This window comes from Rhinolophus hipposideros (assembly GCF_964194185.1).
Source record: "Rhinolophus hipposideros genome assembly, chromosome: 7".
NCBI lineage: Eukaryota > Metazoa > Chordata > Mammalia > Chiroptera > Rhinolophidae > Rhinolophus > Rhinolophus hipposideros.
The window spans coordinates 66,336,624-66,363,870 of record NC_138053.1 but is presented as its reverse complement, the minus strand read 5'-3'; the positions used below and the strand labels follow the sequence as shown (position 1 = coordinate 66,363,870).

Genomic DNA, 27,247 nt, shown 5'->3' with positions numbered 1-27,247 from the left:
ACCTATTTTAGGGTCCAGTCTTAAGATTTTCAGATCCAGAAATTTGTGTTTTTCAGAGCTCCAAGGGTTGTGCTCTCTAGGCTAGACTCGCTTTCATCATATTCATAAGAGATGAAGGTATACAAAAGAATGTCATTTGCTTAATTAAATGGATAAGTAGTCCTCTCACTATCAAACTATCTGAGAATCAGAAACTACCTAGAAGTTTCTTGAAATCATAAATGGGGAATATATAGTCTTAAGGGAAAGACTGATGAACGCTGTTCTGTCCCCTAGAAGTGTTCATTCACGAAGGAAAACAACTCATAACTAAACCCTTTCCTAATTTGCTGAATAAACTACCAAATTCTAACTGTTCTCTCCCCATTATAGATTCCATTTAGAACATCATATTTCTTTTAATACATACATTATACTCAGTATTAGTTTCACAATTTATTAAGTTTCACTTTTCTTTAGTCAAGACCTAGTTATTTCTTTCTGAAATGCTACCCACCTCACCTTAATTGTAATTGAGTTGTAAATTTACCGACAATCTCTCAATATTTCTGAGACAATCTTATCTACCGTGTTTCCCTGAAAATGAGATGTAGCCGCACAGTTAGTTCTAATGCATCTTTTGCAGCAAAAGTTAACATAAGACCTGGTCTTATTTTACTATAATAAAAGACCAGGTATAATATAATACCGGGTCTTAATTTTTGCTCCAAAAGACGTATTAGAGCTGATTGTCTGGCTGGGTCTTATTTTTGGGGAAACACGGTAATACTTGTTTAGTTTTAAGTTTTGCTCTCAGAAATTACTGGTAATTTCTGTGTGTACCTTACTTTGTCACCACCCCCCCCCCCCATAGATTATATATACACCAAAAGGTTTAAGTCTTGGGAATTTAACTATATTGTGAATTGCTCTCCAAGATCTTAATCTTTATTGGAGGAAAATTACTTTCCTGTTTCAGAAAGTAGGGAGTATTATTTTATTTTGCATAGTTTTCTTTCATATAGTGACATCTCATTTTACGTCCATTAAGCTTTTTTTTTTTTGAGCATTCATAAATGTCAGGTAATACATTAGATGTGGAAGATAGGAAGTTAAGAAAGGCCCTAGACCTGAGTAAACACAATTTCTTCTAGGAGATAGTCTTACAAGCTTTTAATTATATTATCATTAGATTAAACACTAGTAGAGGGTTTTTTTCGAGCTTTAGTGTTTTGACTTGTTCTTAAGGCCAGTTTTAGTTTTACAGTGTGTAGGACTATCAAACACTTATTTTTCAAACCATCATTGATTGTGGAGTGCTGAATATATCAATTCTTGAATCGTAAGTTGGTGATTTTTTAATTTTATTTATTTATTTATTTTTTTTTTTTTACATCAGGTTGCACTTCCTGCAGATGAAGATTATTTACCACTTAAACCTCGAGTTGGAAAAGCTGCAAAGGTCTGTATTTTGGGCAATACAGTTTTTATAGTTTTGTGAGTTTCTCTTTTTCCAAAAAATCTTGGTACGTTCTTACAAATGAGATTTTTATACTTCCCAATATATATAAACCAAGAAAAACCTACCTGAAATCAAATATAATGAGAAGCGAATAAGTAAACAACTATGCTGAAAACCAAGCATTATGTGTTGAGATTTTTAAAAATTAATGATTCTCAACCTTTTTATAGAATCTAAGGAAAATTATCAACATGCATTTCTCTAGAAAAATGCATGTGTACAGTAAGTTTTGCATATAGTTTTAAGTGTTTAATAAGCTTCTAATGAAACCTAAACTGTAATGCTTATATTAGATGGATTTTGAAGTCTGATAGACCTTAAATGATGGATAGAAATTTTCCAAGTCATTTTGTAACAAAGGCAGTGTGGTGGAGAGTAAGCATGAACTCTTAAAATATCATACAGTAGATGTACTCTTCTGCCTCTGCTGAATGAACTTAAGTGAGGGACTTCACATTTCAGAGCCTCAGAGTTCCCATCTGTGAAAGAAAATAACACCTATTTTAGGGGTTGTGAAGATGAATAAACTGTGCTGCAAAGTACCTACCACAAAGAATGTTTTTGACAAATAGTAATGATTATTGTGTTATAATTGATGTAATATGTATAAGCATAATATAATAGAAAGATTAGACAACAGAATTCTATACTGTCTAGTTAAAGATTTTTTTTTACTTTTTCTAATTTTTCTCTAGTGGGTAGCATATTTCCTAAATAGAATTATAAAGAAATGCTCCCAGAATGCCCCTAGCGTCTCTTGATTTTAAGTGTGCTCTGATGTGGCTAGAATTTTCCAGTGGATAGTAATACTTTTTTATTTTTATAGGAGTACCCATTTATTCTTGATGCTTTTCAAAGAGAAGCCATTCAGTGTGTTGATAATAATCAGTCTGTGTTAGTATCTGCACATACATCAGCGGGGAAAACTGTCTGTGCTGAGTAAGTAACTTTCTTTTTAAGTGAAATTTTAGGTCTGTTAATATTTGCTTTATATAATTAGGTGCTCCTATGTTTTTACAAATCTTTTATAAATATTTTACAAATGTATCCTTGTTGGAGTTACCCCTGTATCATTTTGTAATCCCCTTTCAGCTTTGTTTAAAGTCTATTCAGTCTGATGTAAGAATCAGTTTTTGTTTGTTTCCATTTGCATGGAATATCTTTTCCATCTCTTCACTTTCAGTCTGTGTGTGTCCCTATATGTGAAGTGAGTCTATATTTATATTCCCTTCTAAGAGTCTTACAGTTTAAATTTTATGTTAGGTTTTTGATCCAATTTTAGTTAATTTTTCTATAATTTGTAAGGTGAAAACTTCGTTCTTTTGCATGTGGATATCCAGTTGTCTCAGCATCATTCGTTGAAAGACTGTTTTTTTCCCCATAGTCTTGGCATGCTTTTCAAAAATCAATTTGGGTTTGTGGAACTTTTAATGATTTATAACATTATTTCTCCATTATGGAGAAATTACAGCTTCTCTGTTGGGCAGCTGAATTAGGTACTCCTGTATAACAGTGAAACAGTGAGTCCCTAAAAAGTAAAGAAGATCGTAGAGAAAGAAACTGGTAAAAATGGCATCAATCACCCTGTCTGTTATTCCCTTTAACTTTGGTATGATGGTGGAAATATTTCATGAGTTCTGGAATATTTTTTCCTTTGTGAAAACGTGGGCTTATGTGTGACTTTATTAGTTCCTTCCAGACTGTGACTTAGGTGTAATTCACAATCTTTCTCTTTGCAGAGAGTTAGAGGAGTAAAGCTTGGATGTTAGCGTGTCATCCTAATGGTATCAGCCAATTGCAGAATAGTCTTAATCTATTTTCCAGTCTCAAATACATTATGGTCTCTTACTACCCCAGTTCTATCCAGTGGAGTAGGGCTTTTTTCTTACTGGTCCACCACCCTTTTTTAGAAGGTGTGGAAGTCAAGCTAGTTTCCTTCTAAGGGACAGATATAGAAGAAGAGGTTTAACTATCAGTTTAATTATTTTAGCTCACTTAGAGAAGCATACAGTATGTTTGGTGCAGTACCCATTTAAAGCCAACATACATAGTCATTAGAATTTTAAGTATTAGTGTAACCTTGCTTTCATTTTTCCTACAAGAGGCAGACATTTTAAGTGGAGGAACTTGTCACATACATGCTAAAACCTCTTGTCAAATTCTGGAATAGGAAACCATAAAGAGAAATTTAAGAAATTTACTAGTTATAGATACTTTTGAAAATCTGATGAGGGCTGCTATGGAAAAAAGTCTTGTAGTTATTCAAAAAGTTAGAATTACCATGGGACTCAACAATTCTGCTTCTATGTACATACCCCAAAGAAATGAAAACAATACTCAAATACTTGTACATGAATGTTCGTAGCAGCTATGAACATTTCACAAGACTGAAAAGGTAGAAACAACCCAAAAGTCTTTCAGTGAATGAATGGATAAATAAAATGTGGCATAGTCATACAATGAAATATTACTTAGCCATAAAAGCAGTGATGATACATACTACAATTTGGATGAACCTCAAAAACATTATGCTGAGTAAAAGAAGCCAGACCCAATAGGTCATATACTGTATGATTCTATTTATGTGTAATATCCCAAATAGGTAAATCCAGAGAGACAGAAAGCAGACTGGTGGATTCCAGGGGGTGTTGAGAGGAGAGGAACAGCAGTAACTGCTTAATGGATACAGGTTTTTTGGGAGGTGATAAAAATTTTCAGAATCAGGTAGAGGTGGTGATTGCACAACATAGTGAATGTACTAAATGTCACTGAATTATACACTTTAAAATGGCTAATTTTGTTATATACATTTACCTCAATAAAAAAATCTAATGAGGTGCATATTTGTATATACATACCATATTTTATAATTTCAAGGAGTAGTTCATGGATCTCAGATAAAGGTTCCCATAGCAATTCAAGGACTTCAGATAAAACTCCATGTTTAGCTGATAACTCTATCAAGTATAACATTTTATTTATAAATCTGATACTAGAATTAACATGTTGGTACCAGATTATCTATGTAACTGAGTAGTTTTCCTGGCACTGCTGGTTTTTTATTCCATGTAAAGTTTATTTTCTTTTCTTAAATTTTATTGGGGAATGTTGGGGAACAGTGTGTTTTTCCAGGGCCCATCAGCTCCAAGTCGTGGTCCTTCAATCTAGTTGCACAGCTCAGCTCCAAGTCCAGTCACTGTTTTCAATCTTTAGTTGCAGGGGGCACAGCCCAGCATCCCAAGCGGGAATTGAACTGGCAACCTTGTTGTTGAGAGCTCGGGCTCTAACCAACTGAGCCATCCGGCTGCCCCTCTGGAAGCTCAGTGGCAGCTCGTTGTCTTCAGTGTAGTTGTTGTGGGGAGGGTGCAGCTCACTGGCCCATGTGGGAATCAAACCAGCAACCCTGTCATTCAGAGATCACACTCTAACCAACTGAGCCACCCGGCCACTCCCCATGTAAAGCTTTTTTAAACAGCTTTGTTATTATACCATTAAATTCATCCATTGTAAGTGTATATATAGTTTAGTGAGTTTTAATACATTTGTACAGTTGTGCAACCCTCATCAGTTTTAGACTTCCATCCATCCAGTTCTTGTGTGTGCCCCTAGATTTGTTTTTGGACTTAATGTTCTGTTGATCTCTATGTCTATCTGTTCTTATATCAGTACTGTACTATCTTGATTGCTGTAGTGTAAACTAAGTATTGAAATTTAGGTAATAAGAATCTTATAACTTTATTCTTTCTTAAAATTGGGATTTTCTAGGTCCTTTGCGCTTCCCAACCAAGTTTTAAAGTTAACTTGTTAATTTCTACCAAAAAAGACTACTTGAATTTTTTAAAGGATTGTGTTAAATTTGTAGATTAATTTGGGGGAATTGTCATCTTAACAATACTGATTTTTCCAATCCATGAGCATAATATATTCCTCCATTATTTAGATCTTCTTTAACTTCTCCCAGCAATATTTTGTAGTTTTCATTGTACAGATCTTAATATTTTTTTTAATCTGTTTCTAAGTATTTTATTGTTTCATGACATTATGAATAGTATTCTTTCCTAAATTCACATTTACATAGCAATAGTTTGTATATTAAAGTACAGTTGAATTGTTTTTATGTACACTGATATTTTATCCTGTGACTTTAATAAATTTGCTTATTAATAAATTTTAGTAATACTTGTACAGCCCATAAGATTTTCAACATAGATGATCATATTGTTTTTGAATAAACACAGTTTTACTTCTTTCTGATATATATGTCTTCAGTTTCTTTTTATTGTATTTGACAGTACCTAGTAGAGTGTCGAAAGTAGTAATGAGAGGGGACATTTTTGCCTATTTCCAATCTTAAAGGAAAAGCAGTCTGTGTTTCACCATTAAGGATGGTATTAGCTGTTGTTTTTTCCTAGGTTTCCTTTGTCAGGTTGTGGAAGTTCCCTTCAATTCTTAGTTGGAAATAAGTAAAGTAAAAAACAAACAAACAAAACATCTGTTTGAATGGCTATTAAAAAGATGGAACAGCAAGGATGTGGAGAAAAGGGAACCTTTGTTCAGTGTTAGTGGGAATGTAAATTGGTGTAGCCACTATGGAAAACAGTGTGGAGATTCCTAAAAAAATAAAAAATAGAACTACTCTATAATCCAGCAATCCCACTTCTGGGTATATATCCAAAGGAAATGAAATTATTATCTTGAGGAGATATCTACATTTCCTTTATTCACAATACTGGAAACAACCTAAATGTCTATCAGCAAATGAATGGATAAAGAAAATGTGTGTGTGTGTGTGTGTGTGTGTGTGTGTACGTGTGTACGTACAGTGGAGTATTATTCAGCCAAAAAAAGGAAATCCTGCCATTTGTGAGCATTATGTTAAGTGAAATAAGTCAGAGAAAGACAAATACTGTATTATCTTTCTTACACGTGGAACCTAAAAAAGCAGAACTCATTGAAACAGATTTGAATGGTGGTTGCCAGGACCTGCGGGTTGGAGGAAATAGGGAGATGTTGTGCAGAAGATACAAACTTCCAATTATAAAATGAGTAAGTTCTGGGGAATCTAATGTATAGCATGGTGACTGTAGTTAACAATCATATACTTGAAAGTTGCTTACGAGAGTGGATCTTAAATGTTCTCACCACAAAAAACTGAAATGGTGATTATGTGAGGTGATGGAGGTGTTGATGATTATTGGTAATCATTTTGCAATATATACCTGTATCAAATCATCACATTGTAACCCTTAAACTTATACAATGTTATATCAAAGCTGGAAAGAAATATATTGAGGATAAAAAAGAAGCATTATATTTTAAGAAGCATTGTATTTTGTCAAATGCTTTTTCCATCTATTGAGACGATGTGGTATTTGCATTTTATCCTGTTAATGTGGTATATTATTATTTATTATGTATTAATTTTCTGATGTTAAACCAACCTTATATTTTTGGAATATAAACAACCTGGTTTATAAACAACATGGTAGATGATCGTGTGTATGTGTTGCTGGTTTACTCATATTTTGTTTTGGATCCTTTTTGGATCTTCACAAGGGATATTAGTATGTAGTTTTCTTGCAAGGTCTTTGTCTGGCTTTGGTATCAAGTTAATATTGACCTCAATAAGTTTGCGAAGTGTTCCCTCCTGGTCTATTTTTTGAAAGAGTTTGTGTTGGTTTGGTATTATTTCCTCTTCAAACGTTTGAGAGAATTCACTAATGAAGCCATCTAAACCACCTAGGCTTTTTATGGGAAATTTTTTCATTCCTAATTCAGTTTCCATTCTTCTTAAATTTTGGTAATTTGTGTCTGTCTTGAAATTTCTTGACGTGGAATTAGATTATTAATGTTAAGTCATTCTTTCTAATGTGTTCAAAAGTATAAGTTTTCCTCTTAGTACAGCTTTATATGCATCCCATAAATTTTGCTAGTTACGTTTCATTTTCAGTTCATTCTTTTAGTTTCTCTATTGGTTTTCTCTTGTGTTGTTTACTTTTCAAGCATTTGGTGATTTTCCATGTATGTATCTTTTCTGTTTTTGATTTCTCATGTAATTTCTTTGTGGTTGGAGAAGATACTTTGTGATTTTAATAATTTAGTGATTGATATGGTTGGGTTTGCATTTGCCTTTTTTTTTTTTTAGCATATGTCTCATCTTTATAGCCTTCTGTTATGTTTAATATTTTTGGGGGTACCATTTTAATTCTTCTGTTGATTACTTTTGCCTTGAGTTATATTTTTAGTGGTTACTCCAGGGCTTACAGTATGCACTTTTAACTAAATCACAGCTACAGTTTCTGTTAAACACTGACACCTTGGTCTGATATTTTTTGTGTGCTGTTTTTGTCATACATGTTTCAACGATACTATAAATCTAGTGTATTAAGAGTTAAAATTTTTGTCTTATAGTCTTATGCTTTTAAAAATATTGATTGAATAAAAGAAATAAAAACACATTTACCCACATTTTTATGATTTCTGAAACTATTCTGTCCTCTGAATTTGAATTTAAGGATTTTTAAATATTAATTTTTGCAGGGTAGAAGTGTTAGCAATGAATTCCCTCTTTTTATTTACAAACATCTTTGTTTTGCTTTTTTTTTTATAAGGATAGTGTCACTGAATATAGAATTCTTGGTTGACATTTTTGTTGTTGTTTCAACATTGGATAGTCATGCTACTGATTGTTTTATTCTACTTCATTGTTCCAATCAGAAGTCAGCCTTTATTACGTTATTCTCTTGTATGTGTGTTTTTCTCTTGCTACTTTGAAGACTTTGTCTTTGTCATTCAGCAGTTAGACTGTTTCTAGGTGATTCTTTTTCAGTTTTTCCTACTTGGGTTCATTGTATTGTTGGAGTTGCGCATTAATGTTCTTTTAAACAAATTTAGGAAGTTTTTCATTGTTATTTTTTCAAATATTTTTTCTGCCTCGTTCTCATTTTGGACCTTCCATTGGGACACTGGAGGTTGGCCCACAGATCTCTGAGTGTCTTTATTTTTTTATGTTTCTCTCTTGGGAGTTGATCATTTCTATTGTTCTGTGTTCATATTTACTGATCCTTCTGCCATCTCCAAAAAGCTCTTGAGCCTGTCTAGTGATTTTTCATTTCAATTATTGTACTTTCATCTGTAGCGTGTTCATTTGGTTATGTTGTTACAGCTTTGTTTTCTCTGTCAGGATTTGTCTATTTGTAGAATCATTGTCATATTTCCTTTAATTCTTAGAGTATGGTTTCATTACAATTTTTGGGCACGTTTTAGTTAGTTGCTTTGAGGTCTTTGCTAAGTCCAACATCTGGGCCCACTCAGAATCAGTTTCTCATGACTGCTTTTTTGCCTAAGTATGGATCACACTTTCCTGTTTCTTTTTGTCTTTTTTGCTGAACGGTGGACATTTTAGATAGTATATTGTAGCATCTGTTTTCTTTTTCTTTTTTACAAATCATATTTGATTATGTTTGGACAATTTTGAATATTTTAATTGTTTATTTCACTGTTGTGGGGGATAGTTAAGATGAAATGAATATTATTTTTATTTCTCCAAATAGGCCATAAGTGTGTTATGAGCAGGAACTTTAACAAGGAGCATTTAGCACAGTGCTAAGCTTAGTTCTCATTTCATGGTCTATATTTAAATACTTAAATTCAATTGAATTTTCCTTAAAAAACACACAAAACTATGTTGCATTCTATAAATAACTATGGGAATAGCTTTTCCATAATTAGAATCCACCATAATATCCAATCAAGGGTTAATATGGTAACTGTTACATGTGAGGAAAAAAATACATATGGATTAATTTATTTGTGAACCTGAAAAGAGAAAACTTAATTTTCCAGTGCTATCTTAATTTTTTATACTCTGTATATGTATAAACTCACAGGCATTGGCTCTGAACTTTTGGAGGCTCCTTTATAGGAGCGAAGGTATTTTGCTTACAAGAAATAGGGTAGCCATTAGTAACCCATTGATATTAGTAATTAGTTACGTTAACTGCAAGACACCAGAGTTAAAATTAAAGTTTTCTCGTTCATTTAGACCACTATACTTCAGATTTATCATAATTATTACCATAATGATTTACTGATAGTAAATAGAATAAGTTATTAAAGTTCTGCAGGGTCCATTTAACATAAGTAATTAGGGAAAATTCAGACATAATTTATACATTAATAGAATTTTTTGAATCATATACTTAAAAAGTTTTGTAAATATTTTTGTTTATTTTCACATTTTTAGGTATGCCATTGCATTGGCCTTAAGGGAAAAACAACGTGTAATATTTACCAGCCCAATTAAGGCTCTGAGTAACCAGAAATACCGTGAAATGTATGAAGAATTTCAAGATGTTGGTCTGATGACGGGAGATGTTACTATTAATCCTACAGCATCTTGTCTTGTTATGACCACAGAGGTAATTTATATGGTGCCATCCAATTTTCCCTTTTTAATTTAATTGAAGTATCCAATTAGAACATCTGTTGTTTTATCACTTGCTCTATATAGATAAAATACATACTTTCTGAGTAGATTTACATGAAAGGGACAAGGTCATCTCAAAAGGTTCTAGTAATTACATAAATTTAGTTGTAAAATACCAATATTTCTGTTATTTGTCATATAACAGATATAATTTTTTCTTGAACAAGTATTTTTAAAGGCTTATTGTCAATGACAGGAAAGACTTTGATGGTTTTGTATACATAATTTCAAGGACTTGGATACATAGTTTCATACAAGTAGTGGCTCTTGCTTCCTTGTGATTTTGTTCCTTCTGTGTCTGAGTGTTGATACAAATAGAAAAATAATTGACTTTTTAAAAGATGCCCAATTATATTTAGCTTCTCCCATAATCACAGTTAAGCTTTGCATATACTTGTTAACATCTTACGTTTTGGACGCAATTAGCTATCTAAATACTTCATACATAACTTAAATTATATCCTTGCATTTTACAAGGACACAGTACAATAGAAAGCATAAATTAGTTTCTGGTCTGCAGAGTCAGCAAGAAGCATTGCTTACTTTTCATTTTGGTGCCCAAAGTAAATATTTTCTATTCTCAAAACTTTCTGCCACCTATGGAAGTTTCTTTTTTTTTTAACTCAAAAATCAGGATAATAGTTGCCAGAAAGTACCCATATTGTGATAGGAGGCAGAAAAAAATGAGTAAACAGTATGAGAGCAAGTGTGTTGGGTAGAAGATAAATTTAAGTTGCTCTTATATCTTAGGAAGTATAGAACTTGGGATAAATGCTGCACATATAAGAAAGTGGCTTCCTATTTGAGATACATGGAAATAGAAATGATAATAATTCTTTTCATGGATTGTATCTGATTACTAACTGTTGAGAAGTCATTTATTTTGGTTTTAAGAGAAAAGGAATATTACACAATTTATGAAATTTAGTTAAAATATGTGTAACCCCCTAAAATTATTTTTCCATTACAAAATAATTTCCAAAATTTCTTGTTAGAAAGAACAGCTTTTGTTATGTCAAAATTGTGCTTAATCTTCTATTTTTTTCTTTAGATTTTGAGAAGTATGCTGTACAGAGGTTCTGAAGTTATGCGAGAAGTTGCTTGGGTTGTATTTGATGAAATTCATTACATGAGAGATTCAGGTATATTCTGCTGTGTTGAGATGTGTGTGCCATGTATTTTCCTTAAGGATGGCATTGGGAATTTTGGACAACATTTGTTAAAATTTGCTTTGATATTTAATGTGGCTAGAGTTCTAGTAAGATAAATTGTGGTCAATGTAATGTAGTATTTCCCGTAGGATCTCATTCAAGTACAGCTTCTTAAATACTATTTCTAGGTGAGAAGACACAAATTCAGATAAAACAAATGGAATTAAAACTAGTTTGCTTTCGATAGAGAGCTCTCTAATATACCATGTTAAAGAATTTCCAAAACTTCTAGCCTACAAAATTAACTTCCTTGAATTTTAATATCTTAATCTTTAAGAAACCTAAGAAATGCATGTTTATGGTAAGAAAAATGAGGATTATGAAATAAAAATGATCAAAAAGAAAAATTATAAATATCCCTTTACTTGAACTATTATTACACTACTATAATGAAAAAGTAAGTATGCTTGGAATTTTCGGTGGAAGTGGGAGGGTTGATTCTAACAAACATACTTAAAAGTTAAATGTTTAATATGTACACGCCTAAAATAAAACTTAGTTGTTATTTAAACTAAAGCACTGAGTTAACCTATATTTATAGTGAAAGTAACACAATTTAAGGAATCATGTACGCTTTAAACATTTCACTCTTTGCAAATTCATAAAATTAAGTTCTGATGAATTCTGTGTTGATTGATTGATTTTAGGGAGAAATTCTCAAACTGATTTTTTTTTTTTTCTGTTTATGTAAAAACTGACTTGGGGTTTTGTTGTTCATCACATCTTTCTTTTATCTCTAGAGTTTATGAGGGTAATTTGGATGAAAGATGCTATATAGTATTGTAATGGTGTTTCTTTGAAATGTGTTGCTGTAATTTTCTACAAGCCCATTAGCTTATGTTTTTTAAAGATGGAGATACTATTTCCATTGCCATGGGACTCTTGGTAGGCTGTTTGAAAAGGATTCAGTCTGAAGCTGCTCTTTGCAGCTCATTATTGAGGCTATTATTTCAGAATACATTTTGTTTTATAGTGGTTTAGTCTACTGACTTTCTACTGGATAAATTCATGGTACAATCTATAGCAGTTTTCAGTAAGGGTCTGTGGCTAAAAATATCCTTGTTAAGTGGTCTGCTTTTCTCATTAGTGAGCTTGGGAAAGGGTAATTTTAGACTACTTGTCAATAAAGTGACACTGAATTCCAAGGTATATTTGTGTTTTTCAGAGCGTGGTGTGGTATGGGAAGAAACTATTATTTTGCTTCCTGATAATGTTCATTATGTCTTTCTTTCGGCTACTATTCCAAATGCCCGACAGTTTGCTGAATGGATTTGCCATTTACATAAACAGGTATTTTCTTTATCTTTTTTGGTATTTGAAATGTTATAAGCTGGCTTTACTACATCCAATGCTTTATTCCTAATGCTGCCTAGAATGAAGAAGACATTGTTATGTGAAACTACTCAAATTAAGTAAGCTTATCAAAATGAACTGACTTAGCTTTTTACAAAGTGTGAATTTCTGAGTCCCATCTTAAATCCAGTACATCAAAATCTCTGGGAGTAAGATCTGGAAGCCCCAACTTTTAAAAGCTCGCAAGTTGACCCGGATGATCTGCCAGGTTTGGGAATTACTGCATTTAGTCGTATGAACATGAATACAGAGGATTGCCTCTAAGACCTCAGTACCACGATAAAGCTGGGTGTCTCCTGAGCATGTGATGGATTTTTCTCGTGTGAACACAAATGTTTTAGTATTCCCTTTTTGCTTTTATTGTCCAACTTTAACTGCCGGATAGGACGTTATAATAAGCATTTGTTCATGTGTATTGAGTTTATTCTTGGTTTTTCCTGCCCTTATATTTCCTCTGTAGCCGTGTCCTCACAAACTTATTTTCATAAGCTCACTAATGGTGTTTTTGTGACACTCATGTTATTTCTGTATAACAGAAACCCAGTGGATCTTCTGGAGGAGCTAGATCAGGCTGCTGCTTTATTAAGGCTTTGAAAAGCCTCTGTGGGGCAGAAAAGTCCCATTTTACTTCAGGGAGCATTGTGTGTCACCATACTACTGCTCTGTATAAAGAAGCATCTTCTTTAATTATGGCATCACAGGTCTAGGATATGGATCGAAGATCATTATTGAAGGTTAAACCATGTATTTGGCCCTGATTAGGAAATTGGTAAAACTGAACAGATGGTAGTATAATTTGATAGACCTAATATTTCAGCATTTTTCTCTTGCCTGGTTTTAAAGTGGTTTTTGTGAAAAAAAAATTTCTTTTTGAAATGCCAAATTCAAAAGTTTATTTCCCCCAGGTCTTTCAGGTAGGTTAAATGCGCAGTATTATTGAAGAAATAAAATATACATGTTTAATTATATTTCTTTCTTTTTACAGCCTTGTCATGTAATTTACACAGATTATCGGCCTACTCCATTACAACACTACATTTTTCCAGCTGGGGGAGATGGCCTGCACCTTGTAGTTGATGAAAATGTAAGGGAGTAAAGGTCATTTTTATATCTATAATGCCATACATTTTTTGTTTATACCAGTTGTTTCTTAAACTAGAGAAGAATAGTACAGATCCACTTTTTTTTCTCAAATAGTTTATGGTCCAAAGTTGTTGGTTTTGTGTGTCGTGTGTGTGTGTACATTTTTATTTCAAAAATTTTTTTTTTAAGGCTTGCGTTTCTCTTGTGCCTGAATTAGATTTCTCTCCTTTCCTAATATTTTTAAATGCTCGGAGAATAGGGACTCTGGACATGTTTCAGATATCTTATGTTTTGCTTTTCCCAGTTTTAATACCTCTTTATCACCTTTTATTACCTGCTACCACACATCATTTTTGAACTACTTTAGTGACTTTTGTTATAATTATTAATTATTAAATTACTTTTATTTGAGGAAGCTTTGTTTTGAGGTATGAAAAAAATTTGGATTATGATTAAATATTAGTGAAGTTACATAGCAAAATACCTGTGATTCCAGGGTGACTTTAGAGAAGATAATTTTAATACTGCAATGCAAGTTCTTCGAGATGCTGGTGATTTGGCAAAAGGAGATCAGAAAGGGCGGAAAGGAGGAACAAAAGGTAATTTGGAATTTCTTTTGAGAGAATTTTACATGTAAATTATATTTTCAAATTATATTTTGTGTTTCTTTTCATTTAACTTTTTCCCTCAGGAAACCATATAAAGATCTAGATAATATATGATAAAATTCAATGAATAAAGGCTGATTTCTTTTTCCTATATGACATTTATTGAGATATAATTCACATACTATGTAATTCACCCATTAAAGTATACAACTCAGTGGTTATTAGTATATTCACAGAATTATGCAACCGTCATTCAGCCACAATCATTCACAATTCAGTGGTTTTCAATATATTCACAAAGTTATGCAACTACTGTCTAATGCCGGAACACTTTCATCAAATCAAAAAGAAACCCTGTACCCGTTAGCAGTCATTTGTCATTTTTCCCCAAATTCTTTTCCCTACCCCTCAGCTTTTTCCGGACATTCCATGTAAACGGAATCGTAATATGTGTGGTCTTTCGTAACTGGCTTCTTTCACATAGCATGTTTGCAAGGTTCTTCCATGTTATAGCATGTGTTAATACTTCATTCCTTTTCATGTTCAAATAACATTCCATTGTATGCATATACCATATTTTATTTATCCATTCATCAGTTGATGGATATTTGAATTATCTCTACTTTTTTATTGTTGTGATTAATGCTGCTATAAACATTTATGTTCGTCACGTTTTTGTGTTTTCTTTTCTCCTGATTATATACTTAGGAATGGAATTGCTGAGTCATAGTAGTTCTATGTTTAATCTTTTGAGTAACAGCCAGATCATTTTTCAAAATGGCTGCATCATTTATATTCCCATCAGAAGGGTATGAGGTTTCCATTTTCTCTACGTCTTCGCCAATACTCTAGTCTATTTGATTATAGTCATCTTAGTGGTATGAAGTGATATCTCGATGTGTTTTTGATTTATATTTCCATTGTAGTTAATAATGTCGAGTATGTTTTCATGTGCTTATTGGCCATTTGTGTATCTTCTCTGGAGAAATATCTATTCAAATTTTTTACCCATTTGAAAATTACATTGTCTTTTTGTCGTTGAGTTGTAAGAATTCTTTATACATTTTGGATACTAGACCCTTACCAGATATGTGATTTGCAAATGTTTTCTTCCATCCTGTGGATAAGGATTGTCTTTTCACATTATTTTTAGTGTCTATTGAAGTACAAAAGTTTTTAATTTTGATGAAATCTCATCTGTTGTTTTGTTGCTTTTGCTTTTGGTATTCACGAATAATTTGCATAACCCAAAATCACGAAGATTTACTCCTGTATGTTTTTAAATATTTTATAGCTTTAGATTTTATGTTTAGGTCTTTGGTCCATCTTGAGTTAATTTTGGGATACGGTTTTGTATACTCTTTTTGCAGGACCATCAAATGTGTTCAAGATTGTAAAGATGATTATGGAAAGAAATTTTCAACCTGTAATTATTTTCAGTTTTAGTAAAAAAGACTGTGAAGCCTATGCACTTCAAATGACCAAATTAGATTTCAACACAGGTACTATAAAATTTTGTATAGTTTTAATGTTATGGGAAAATAAATGTAAATGTATATCTGGTATGACATGTGTCATATATTGCTAGAATATGCGGTTCACCTTACAGTTGCAGTAGTAGGTACTCATCGCATTTGTAAAAGCTTTTAAGAGACCCTTGATTTATATTTCTTCTGTCTTCTTTTACTGGAAGGTATAAGTACATTGCTCTGTGTAAAATCCAAAGAACCCTACTGAGAAACATTAAGTCATACCTTTTTATACTTCATTGCCATAAGCTCCTTAGTTATTGGGGTTCTCTATCAGACTGCTTAAGGGTAGTTCTCTTTGTTAGACCTCATCCTGTATAGAAAGTACTGTGCTTCATTCTTCTAGAAACCCAGACCAAGAAGATCTGCCTTTTAACTAGCCTAAATTTTAAATACAGTAAAAACTTTTAGCAAATTAATAAATTACTCTCGTGTATTAACTATAAATGTAATTCACTGAAGTCACACAGCTAGATAGTAGCACAGCCTAGCCAAGAATTGTGGCACGCTGAATACCAACGCAAGTGTTATTTAGTTTAGCCTTTTATATATATATAATCCTGTACAGTGAGAAGTAAATATCTTCAGCTATCAAAATCAAATTTCCGTTGCATTGTTTTCTTTATCAAAATACAGAGCTAAACCCATCTATTTTAAAGCTAATTTTTACTAATCCTTGGGTAGAAGTAACCTCTTAAAGCCAATAATGAAGCAGATCCTCAAATAACATTTTGTTCAACTTCATTTTGTTATAACATGGATAAAATGCCATAGGGACTTAACTCTTGTTTGCATCATAGCCTATGGTAATATTGGTTTTATTATGTATTGTTTCAGTTAAAGTTGCAGAACCTATCGACTGTCTTAAGTGAGAACTTACTATATTTTGTTTTGATTGAGTGACTTGCTCTGCTTAGACATGTTTTCTTATAACTGCCAGTGTTGTATCTTAATGTTGCAGGGTTATGTACTGATTACTTCAACAAATATTTATTGACTACCTATTATTTAATAGACACTGTACAAGAAGTCAGTGTAATGGGTAAAGCATAGGCTTTGGAATTGATTGCTCTGACAGTAGCAGTGCCCATTATTTGCTCTAATCCTTACTTTCCTTAATAGTAGATAGTAATAATCTCTCTGACCTGTAATTGTTGGACTTAAATATTGCATATAAAGCACTTGTGTATTGTCAATATTTTTATAAGATAGTACTTTTCATGGAGTAAGTCTACTAGGTAAGTTTTGAAAAGTAGTGAATTTTATTAAATAATTAGTCATTTTAATCTACTTTCCCTTCTGACTATTGTAAATACTCTTTTACTCTTTATAGGCTCTTATTTTTTGCAGTGTTTGTAGTTTGGTATTATTGACTCATTTAGGTATTTATGTACCTTTTGGATTTTCTCTTTTAGATGAAGAAAAGAAGATGGTTGAAGAAGTATTCAGTAATGCAATCGACTGCTTGTCGGATGAAGATAAAAAGCTCCCTCAGGTTTGTGTTTATTGTCATTGAGTAAGGTATAGATATTAATAGATAGCATATATTCACTTTGCATTTCTTGGTTTTGTTACTATATTGCACTGTTTGCACACGGCAATAAATATGTTGCTTTGTGCACCGCAATGATATCTTGATTTATATTTTAAACTTCTGAAAAGATGACAAGAGGAAAGATTTGCTACCTGAGGGAACTTTTCTCTGAAAGGTATCATGGTCTGGAAATTACTGCTTCTGTTCCTAATATTATAAAATCATTAATGCTAGTTAAAAGTCATTAAGTCCTTACGGTTTCCAAACAAAACAGTAGCACACACCTAATAAAAGTCATGTGTTTAGTGAGGAATTTAATGTCAACTTTGCTTTAATGGTCTTTTCCTTTGTGTATTCGATTGCCTATGGAGTTCTGAGGTATATTGATGCCTGGGTCACTCCCAGAGATTTCTGACTTATTTGGTCTGGTATTGTGTCCTGGTGGTTAGAATCCTTCAGAAGCTCCCCAGGGGATTCTAATGTGCATCCAAATCTGAGAACTGCTGCTTTAGTCTAATCTAACATATGAAAGTTTTGTTTTGTGAAAAGTTCGGAGGTCATAGTCTTCTTACAGATGATTGATTTATAAGGAATTTGTGCTAAGACTGCAATAGTATGTTTCTTGGTATTTAAAATAGTATTTAATTCACAAAATTTTTTTGTAACTTTTCTTCCCAGCTGAATTGTTAGTATCTAAGGGGTGAGCCATGTCTTTATATAACTTTGTCATCCTGGCACACTTCTAATAGTAGATATTTAAAGGCATTTGATATTGTGATAGTGATAGTGTTAATGAGAATGAACTCTTCAGCAATTCATTGTTTTTTAGATGAAGTACATATTTATGTTAAATATGCTTTATAGTTATTTCTTTCTTTTTGGTTTGAGTTGGCCAATGTAAGTTTATTTTCTGCAGATACAAACTTTGCCCTTATAACTTTTCATATTTTGGAGGAGATGAAATGATACTGGAAAATTTGAGAGGCAGCAAAACATTTATAAAGTTTATTTAAAACATACCTTTCGTACTTTTTCATAAAAGAAGCTAGGACAGAAATATTGTGTTTCGAGTTTAATCTGTGGGAACATGGGTTTGGTTTTTGCTTTTATTCTAAAAAGATTATATAACATTTCTTTAAACAGCTTTCTTTCTTGATTACCCATTTTTCTTAATTTGGTTAGTTTAACACTTTCACTTTCCTTTTTCACACATCATTGTAAAATAAACGGTATTCCAATGGCAGGTTGAACATGTACTTCCTCTTTTGAAGCGGGGCATTGGTATTCATCATGGTGGTTTACTTCCTATTTTGAAAGAAACTATAGAAATTCTCTTTTCTGAAGGATTGATAAAGGTAAGATTTTATTTTTATTTATTATGCCCTAGCATTGCTTTGTGTGAGCAGTTTGAAAATTATTGATAACACTATTTATTATCAGCTTTATATTGTTTTTGTTTTATTTTTTTTTAATTAGGTAGTATGGAATAGCTGAGGTAATGAACTTGATTTTTATATATAGTGTTACACAGGTTTCTCCCATCATCCGAAAGTAGAGGGTTCCTATGAAGCCACTTGTAAGTGAAACGGCATAAATCAAAAAAGCAATTACCATTAATCTGTATGGAAAAAATTTTGAGTGTTCCCAAGCCCAATATTCAACACACGCACAAAATGTCTTCATTTTGTTCACTGCCATCAAAACACTTTATCTAATTTTGTGCTAAGCATGACACCCTTAATGACTTTCAGGCTTTTCTGATCCATTAGGATATATCTTGCTAACAGATGCACGAAATAAACCAAGATAAAACACAGGTGCTCACAGACATAGTTCAAAGCTCTGGTGCTTGATGCTGAGTATGGTTCCTGAGGATGGAACTTCGCTGCCACAATATCTGCACAGGGTGCATGCAGCCTTGAAAATGGCTTGCTGCAAAACAAACGCTGAGTGCTTTATTTGCTTTTGCTTTTTTTCATGAAAGCCCAAATCCTCTTTGGATTTCTTTCATTTAGCGAAAACAGGTGTTAATGTGGGTCTTTTGTAAAAGCAAGTGGTGTAACACAAACTTTTGAAAACTGGGGTGGGAGGGTAGTGGAAGTGGGGGGGTAATGGGGGGAGATACTTGTACTTCTTAAATTTTGGGCTACAGGTGAAAAAAATTATTTGTTTCCTTTATTATTCTTAAAGAATGGTAACAATGTTGGATATAGTGTGGAATTTTGTAAAAGGTGCTATTTTATTATGAGATCTGGAGTTGATACTGTAAGTGGACTCATTTCTATGTGCAAATTAAAGGGATTAGTTTAGTGAGCCAAGAAGAATTACTGGTAGACTTACAGGAGAGCTTTTTAGGATGTTCTAATTTAAAGCAGAGACAGTCTAATTTGAAAAATTCTGTTGATGTCTGTACCCAGAAATGGGATATTGAAAATGGGTTACAATTTTAAAACATCATAAGCCTATATATGACTCATAAGTTGTTTTATGCTTAAAAATCAGATAAGCATTTTAAAAAACAGATTAGAGATTTTTCGTGAGAAGCTCAGTACTAAGTAGAATATTTAAAATAAATTTATTCACTCTAAAGAATATACTTGAGGTATTTTAGATTAAGAATTGGGCACTATTTATACTTGGGTCCTGGTAAGGCCCTGTTGGTGTTCTCTTCTAGATTGTGTGTTTTCTTAAAGCCCATTTGAAAGAATCTTTTCTTAAAAATATAAGGGATACTCGTTGGTTGTAAAATCAAATAGACCAATTCTACATAAAGTAAAAAAATGAAAGGCCATTATTCCCCTCATGTCCCAGAAATTTCCATTAGCATACATACAAATAATACATGCTTTATTTTTTTAAAAAGTGATTGTACTACCTATTACCCATTTTTATCACATGCATAGCTCTTCATTCTTTCTAGCAGATGAATAGCATTCTGTTGAGTTGATGATATATTTTTACCTTTCCTCCTGATGAAAATTTAGATTATTTAATAGAACGTCAGTGACTTTGCTTGTACAAGATCTTTGTGTGCTTAAACCACACATAATTTTTTAGGGATGGTGAAGTTTTTGTTGGTGAAGTCTTAGAAGTGTATTTAAAGAGCCACTGATTCTCCTCTCAGAGATCTTAAAGGTGTTTCCAATGCTGCATCATAAGTGAAGAAGGCAGGAAATGTGACTGTTTAGAAAAATATTCTAGAGCCTAATGATTTATTCATTAGACAGTAGTATTCTCTCCAAGTTGCCACCACTGGAATTTAAGAAAGACTATTTTACCTGAACTAAAGTTTTCTGGCATGCAACGGACATTAAGTATTATTTAATAACTTTATATATAAAATACTGAAATATATTGGGGAATAGCATGTTGTCTTATTTTTGTACAGTCTTGTTAACTAATTTTGCAAATTAATGATTTGTTTGTTTATACAAAACTAGTTTTTAGCTTAAAATACATGTTTAATTGTATAATTATTTATTTATTTAGGCCTTATTTGCCACAGAGACTTTTGCTATGGGAATTAACATGCCAGCTAGAACAGTGTTATTTACAAATGCCCGAAAATTTGATGGGAAAGATTTCCGATGGGTAAGTAAAATAATTCAGATATTGAAATAACTTTTATCTTTGTTTTACCTAAGGTGATTTTCGCTCATGTAATTGAGATTTTTAGTTCTAAATACTCAAGAACTTGTGCCTGACCTAATAATACAAGTTCATCAAGGTTAAAATTTCAGATCCTTTAAAAAATAAACAAAAAAAACTTCCTTTGGGTGAAAGAGTTTGGTGATAAGGGAAGGATAAGTGTGCAAATGAATCGTGAATGCTTTAAAGCATTTTAAGTATCTATAGAATTTTCATTTCTTAAAGTTGACAGCATTTAAAGCATCTCTACTAGTATACTGGCTACAGTTGCAGCTCACTCTTTTACCCTTCAGGTTTAAAATAGAGGTTTTAACGGGTTTGCAATATGTCTTTTGTAAGGCAGAAGGAAAGAGAGAAAGTTTGGATTATGAGTGAAACAATAAATTGAGGTCAAAAGTAAATTCTTAATTCAGAGGCAAGTAGCCCATTACCAAATTTAAACTATGGGCATAGAACTACTGTAGGTACTGATAATGCTAAAGTTAAAATAAAACCAGTTCCCACTCTAAAGAAACTTAGCAGATGAAAGTTAATAAACATACAATAAAAGGTTATATTATGGACTCTAAGAAGGATAAAGTACAGGAAGGTTAAGCATAAGAAGTTCCTTATATACGCGTGTAAAGGGCTAGGGAAGGCTTCTTAGAGAAGGCAATCCTTTAACTGAGCAACAGTAGCAGATTTACTAGGCAGGCATTGGAGCATCACAGGAGTGAAAAACAGGTGGAGGAAGAGAGCTTACTAGGTTGAGTATCCAGTGCAAGCCAAAGACTCACATCATCTGGCGTTTGAAAAAAAATTCTAAATAGTCAACTATTCTTCTACTTAACTTTTTATCCTTGAAAATGGTGATTCTTTTCTGCTTAAAGAAGTTTCTGGCAGTAGTTATCCATCATCAAAAGATTGAAAAGTGCCTGTGGTAGAATTGTAAAGGCAAAGGGGTTTTTTTGTTTGTTTTATTTTAAAATGTATTGGATGTTATATAAAAGAGAAATGGAAGTATAGTGAGGTCGTGCCATTTCTCTTTAAAAATTTTTACATAGGCTTCAAAAATTTTCTATAACATACAACTTTTAAATTGAACTTTTAAACATTTAATTCACGTAGAAAACGATTTTTAATTGTGAAGCAGATAAGAGTCTTTCATGTTTTTTAAATCAGTATAAATTTTAAAATTCTTCATTATCAGATTAAAATTATTTAATTCTCTGAATAAAATTGATATCATAAGTAAATAAGTCTTTCATGATTTTACACACTCTTGGCATCCCATGGGCCATAAGGTAAGGACAGAGTATAGTGGATAACTGAATTTAAGAAAGCAACCTGTTTCTTAATGATTTAAGATCATAATTATGAAATCTAAAAATTGTAATGTATCATAATGACATTGGGCCCTGTTGAGAGTTTATCAGATTGCCTTTTTGAAGTTTTCTAAATTTTTTTCAGGTTTTTCTTTGTGTGTGTGTGTGTCGTGTGCGCATTCCATGCTCCCAGGATGTTGGATCTGTTTTTGGTACTATTAGTAATGTACCTTTTTATAGCATACTGGTTCCTAATGCTTCTTGAGTCAAATATTTTTTGAGAATCTGGAAACAGAATGCTTTCCACAGGAGAATAGTATACATGCACTTACAAATAAAACTGCCCAGTGTTCAGGTGGTTTGTCACCTTGAAAACCTATATATGGGAGGCTTACCAACCTTTCTTCACTAGGTTGTTCTTAGTGATGAATGGACTGTACCAAACTCCAAGGAAATAGGAGAAAATTGCACTTAAAAAGAAAAAAATGTTAATTTTATATAAATTTCATTTTGTAAAATAAGAAAATTTATTATGATCAAATCAGAATTAGGATATACTAGATTTCAGTCTTTGTTCTCTTAGACTTTGCCATTTTCCAGAATATCAAGCTTAAAGATACTTTGTATGCCAGCTAATTAGCTAATATTTCCCTGGAGCTATGATGCATTTGATTATTTTGGAGCTAAAATTTAAACATTATTCTTCAGTGTTTAGCATTTTTGTGTTTTTACTTACACTCCCTAAAAGTATTTTTAATCGTTTCCTTTTTTGGAATATATAACTGCTGCTTGTGTATTTTATGATAAGAGAATTTTTAAGAATATGTTTTTTACCAAGTTTTATCCTAAATGCTGTATTTTTAATTATGTTCGTTCAGATTTCCTCTGGTGAATATATTCAGATGTCTGGTCGTGCTGGAAGGAGGGGAATGGATGATAGAGGAATTGTAATTCTTATGGTAGATGAGAAAATGAGCCCAACAATTGGAAAACAACTACTTAAGGTAACCAAGTTAAGATTTTGTGCCTTCACCAGGAAGTGTTTTAGGAACCACTTTCAAATTACTTGTGTCAGTGCAGATGCCTTTCTTGGTAAATTAGTTAATTTACTAAACTATCTGGGCTTGTGAAGCAGTAAAAGAGGGTAACTGCTCAAAACTCTACTTTCTATTCTGATAGGTGAAGAGCGTCATGTAATGGAGGGGATGTGAAAATCCTCTGAGGAGGTGGAAATACTTTGCCGTTCAAATTTTAGATAACCCTTGTATCTACTCCTTTTACTGCAGGAATTACTGTTCACCTATCAGAATAGCAAGTAAGGCACATAATATCAGTGTTCTGGACAATTAGCTTCCTCCACCTTTGCAAGCCCCAGGTAGCTTAATAAATTAATTTGACAGTCTGTCATTCTGTTTCAGTTTATTGATGGATTATAAATATCCCAATATTAAGTTCATATTTTTAAGCTTTATTTCAAATTAGCCTGTTTATTTTGCTTGCTTAGTATTTGTGTTTTGGGTTGTTTTAAGATTTTTATTTGGATTAACTGGATTTTGTTTCCCTATAAATGTAAAGGTCTTTTGTCTTCTATTAAAAAACATTTTTAAAAATTGTGGAAAGAGCACAACATGAGATTTATCCTCAACAAATTTTTTTAGGTTGTAAAATATGTCATTGTTGATGATAGATGCGATGTTGTGCAGCAGCTCTCCAGAGCTTATTTGTCTTGCTTGACTGAAACTGCCTTTTGATTAGTAATTCCCGGTTTACCTTTCCCTCAGTCCCTGGCACCACCATTCCGTTATTTGCTTTCATGACTTTGACTATTTTAGATGCCTCACATAAGTGGAATCACACAGTATTTGTCTTTCTGTGGCTGGCTTATTTCATGTAGCATAATATCCTCAGAGTTCATCCATGTTTCATATTGCAATTTCTTTTTAAAAGATCAGGAGTACTCCATTGCATGTATGTACCACATTTCTTTCTTCGTCCAACCAATGGACATTTAGGTTGTTTCCACCTCTTGGCTATTGTCAATAGTACTGCACTGAACAAAGGAGTGCTAATATGTGTTCAATATCTTGATTTCATTTATTTCAGGTAAATACCTAGAAGTGGGATAACTGGATCAAATGGTAGTTCTTTTTTAAATTTTTTGAGAACCTCCATACTGTTTTCCATAGTGGCTGTGCCATTTTGCTTTCCCATAAATACTGTACAAGGATTCTAATTTCTCATTTTTAAAATTAACTTTTAAAGACAGATTTATTGACATATAATTCACATGTCATACAGTGTGTCCATTTTCATGGTTTTGAATATATTCAGAGTTTTGCCACCATTACCATAGTTTTAGAACATTTTCATCAACTCAAAAAGAACACTTGTATCCATTAACAATCAGGCCCCATTTTCTTCCAGGCTCTTCTCCTTTCCCCCATGCCCTAGGCAAACCACTAATCTACTTTCTGTCTCTGTAGATTTGCCTATTCTGGACATTTCATGTAAATGGAATCATACACTATGTGACCTTTTATATCTGGCCTCTTTCATTTACCTCAGTGTTTTCAAGGTTCACCTGTATTGTAACATCTGTCAATACTTCCTTCACACAATATATTTTTGTGTGAATATATTATGTTTTACTTATCCATTCATGAGTGGATGGACATTTGAGTTGTTTCCACTCTTTGGGTATTGTGAACAGTGCTGCTGTGAACATTTATTTATGAGTTTTTGTGTATATTTTTATTTATTTTGGGTATATACCGATGAGTGAAATGGCTGGGTCAATTCTATACTTAACCTTTTGAGGACCTGCCAAACTGTTTTTCCTTAGCAGCATTCCCGCCAGCAGTACATGACGTTTCCAGTTTCTCTACATTCTCTACATTCCAGTTTCTCTACATCAGCACTTGTTATGTTTTTTTAATTTATAAACATTCTAGTGAGTGTGAGGTGGTACCTTCCGTTACCACTACCATCACCTCACATAATTACCTTTTTTGTGTGTGTGAAAACTAATTATATTATTTTCCATTCTATTCTATTTCATGGGGAGAAAATAAGATTTGGTACGACCTACTAAATTTCTGTATCTAAGTAGTTATTTATTATTGCTGAATAGGGTGGTATATCACAGTGAAATTATATTTTGGTATGTCAGGCAGCAGCATTCCAAATAAATTAGAAAGGAAATTGAATCTAGAATATTAATAATTAGGGTGATAGTTATAGTCATCTAAGTAAGATTTGATGAAACGGAAATGATGACAGTTTCAAAGAAAGAGGCAAAGCTACTAATCTAAGATATATTGAGGAAATAATCTCCAACAGGTGATTGACTAAAATAAAAGAGGGATAAAGCAGAAGAAACAGAACTCCTAAATTGGAACTTAAATGAGTAATTCATTAACTGTTAATCAAATAAGTAATCTCACTAACCATTAATCTGTGCAGCAGGGAAACTCAAGTCAGAAATGGGAAAGAGCAAGAGAGATAAATTTCATTTTAGATAGTATAACCATATAGTTTAGCGCCCTTTTAGGATACTGTTGAAAGAGTGAAAGAAGGTGCTTTTAATAATCACATCAGTACCACAGATGTATATTGGGACTATCTTGGGCTCGCTTGGGTACAATGTCAAAATGCCACGTTGAGTTTTAGGTGACTTTAGAATTCAAATAGGTGTATTCTGTAGAAGTTAGTTGAGACTATAGAAGCGGCTTGAGGTTGGAAATTAACATTTGCAATGTTGAAGCCCCAAATTTCTTACAGGAAGTAATGATAGAAAAGAAAAATAACAGAAAAGTTGGGGCTGGGTCTGTTTGTAGAGTTACGAAGTGGCTGAAGTTGTCTTTAATTCCTCTCTTCCCCAAGAATGTGTTTTTCATACTAATGCCACATCTCTCTTTGGCCCTATTTTCAAGGAGAGTAGATAAAAGTCAAGGTTTTAAGGACTTAACTAATTATTTCCTTAGAGTGGTGAGTGCCACATGATTTTTCCAGAGTTAAGGAAAACTATCATTTGAAACTCGGGCAAAAGCTCTGCTCCTTCTCCTCTTAAAATCCTGTATGCATGCGTTTAAAATTTCTGAATGCAGTAAGGTTGGCCTGTGGACCTCAATTTAAGAGCCCCTTACTACCCTAAGAGAACTTGTGTATTTTGCTAGGCCATTTAGGAATACTTAGCATACTTCATGACACTGCACTTCTAAATATTTTGGCATACATCTCAAGAATTTGGTCGTTCTATATAACTGCATAATCATTTCATTCTTAGGAAGTTATTTGCATTAAAAAGTATTTCTGAAGAAACATTGCTGAAAGAAAATTTTAGATTTTCTAAAATTTTAATTTTAGAAAGTATTTTGGATAGAAACCTTGTTGCAAGTTAAGGTCACACTATGGTAGATAAATGTTTTATTCTGCCTAGTCATAACCTCACCCTTCTTTGGTAACACAGTTAGGAGGACAAGGGAGGAATTATCAAAACGTAGATAAAGAATGGTCTATAAATTGGGGAAACACATTAGCAGTTTTATGTCACTCTAGGAAGCAGAAAGTTTCAAGATACTAATTTTTGTCTGAGTATCCATGCTGAATAAATTTAGTGTATTCAGCACAGGGTATGTTCGCTGCAGCAGCAAACCTAAATCTCAGTAACTTAAAGGTTTATTTCTCTTACCTATTCATTGTTTGTTTATGGAGGAGGTTCTGCTTATCATTATTGTTTCAGCTCACGCTGAAAACCACCATCTTAAACATTACCAGTCACTGTGCCAGAAAGGAAAAGACAGCTTTTCATGGCAGCAATTAAATTTTTGTCCAGGAAGTAGTGTATCTTATTTGCACCACCCACTGTGGTGTGGAAAATGTAATCCTGTCAAATGCATAGAAGGCAGAGCTGCACATACTGGCAACCAGTATTTTAACTACTACTGTCCTATTTAGTGATTTCCTTTTTTTCTCTTCACTTTTCCAAA

General features: G+C 32.7%; 1 protein-coding gene across 2 annotated transcripts in view; it reads left to right on the top strand.

The window, feature by feature from the left end:
* The window catches only part of MTREX (Mtr4 exosome RNA helicase), a 75,751-nt gene that overhangs the window by 7,502 nt on the left and 41,002 nt on the right, over positions 1-27,247 (top strand). For both annotated transcript variants that reach the window (XM_081053733.1, XM_081053732.1), the window contains exons 4-15: positions 1,379-1,441; positions 2,328-2,440; positions 9,747-9,921; positions 11,041-11,131; positions 12,366-12,490; positions 13,539-13,637; positions 14,133-14,235; positions 15,615-15,746; positions 17,189-17,268; positions 18,552-18,662; positions 20,797-20,898; positions 23,138-23,263. In XM_081053733.1, the coding sequence (XP_080909859.1) occupies positions 1,379-1,441; positions 2,328-2,440; positions 9,747-9,921; positions 11,041-11,131; positions 12,366-12,490; positions 13,539-13,637; positions 14,133-14,235; positions 15,615-15,746; positions 17,189-17,268; positions 18,552-18,662; positions 20,797-20,898; positions 23,138-23,263 (1,320 nt within the window). The remainder of the gene's footprint in view (positions 1-1,378; positions 1,442-2,327; positions 2,441-9,746; positions 9,922-11,040; positions 11,132-12,365; positions 12,491-13,538; positions 13,638-14,132; positions 14,236-15,614; positions 15,747-17,188; positions 17,269-18,551; positions 18,663-20,796; positions 20,899-23,137; positions 23,264-27,247) is intronic.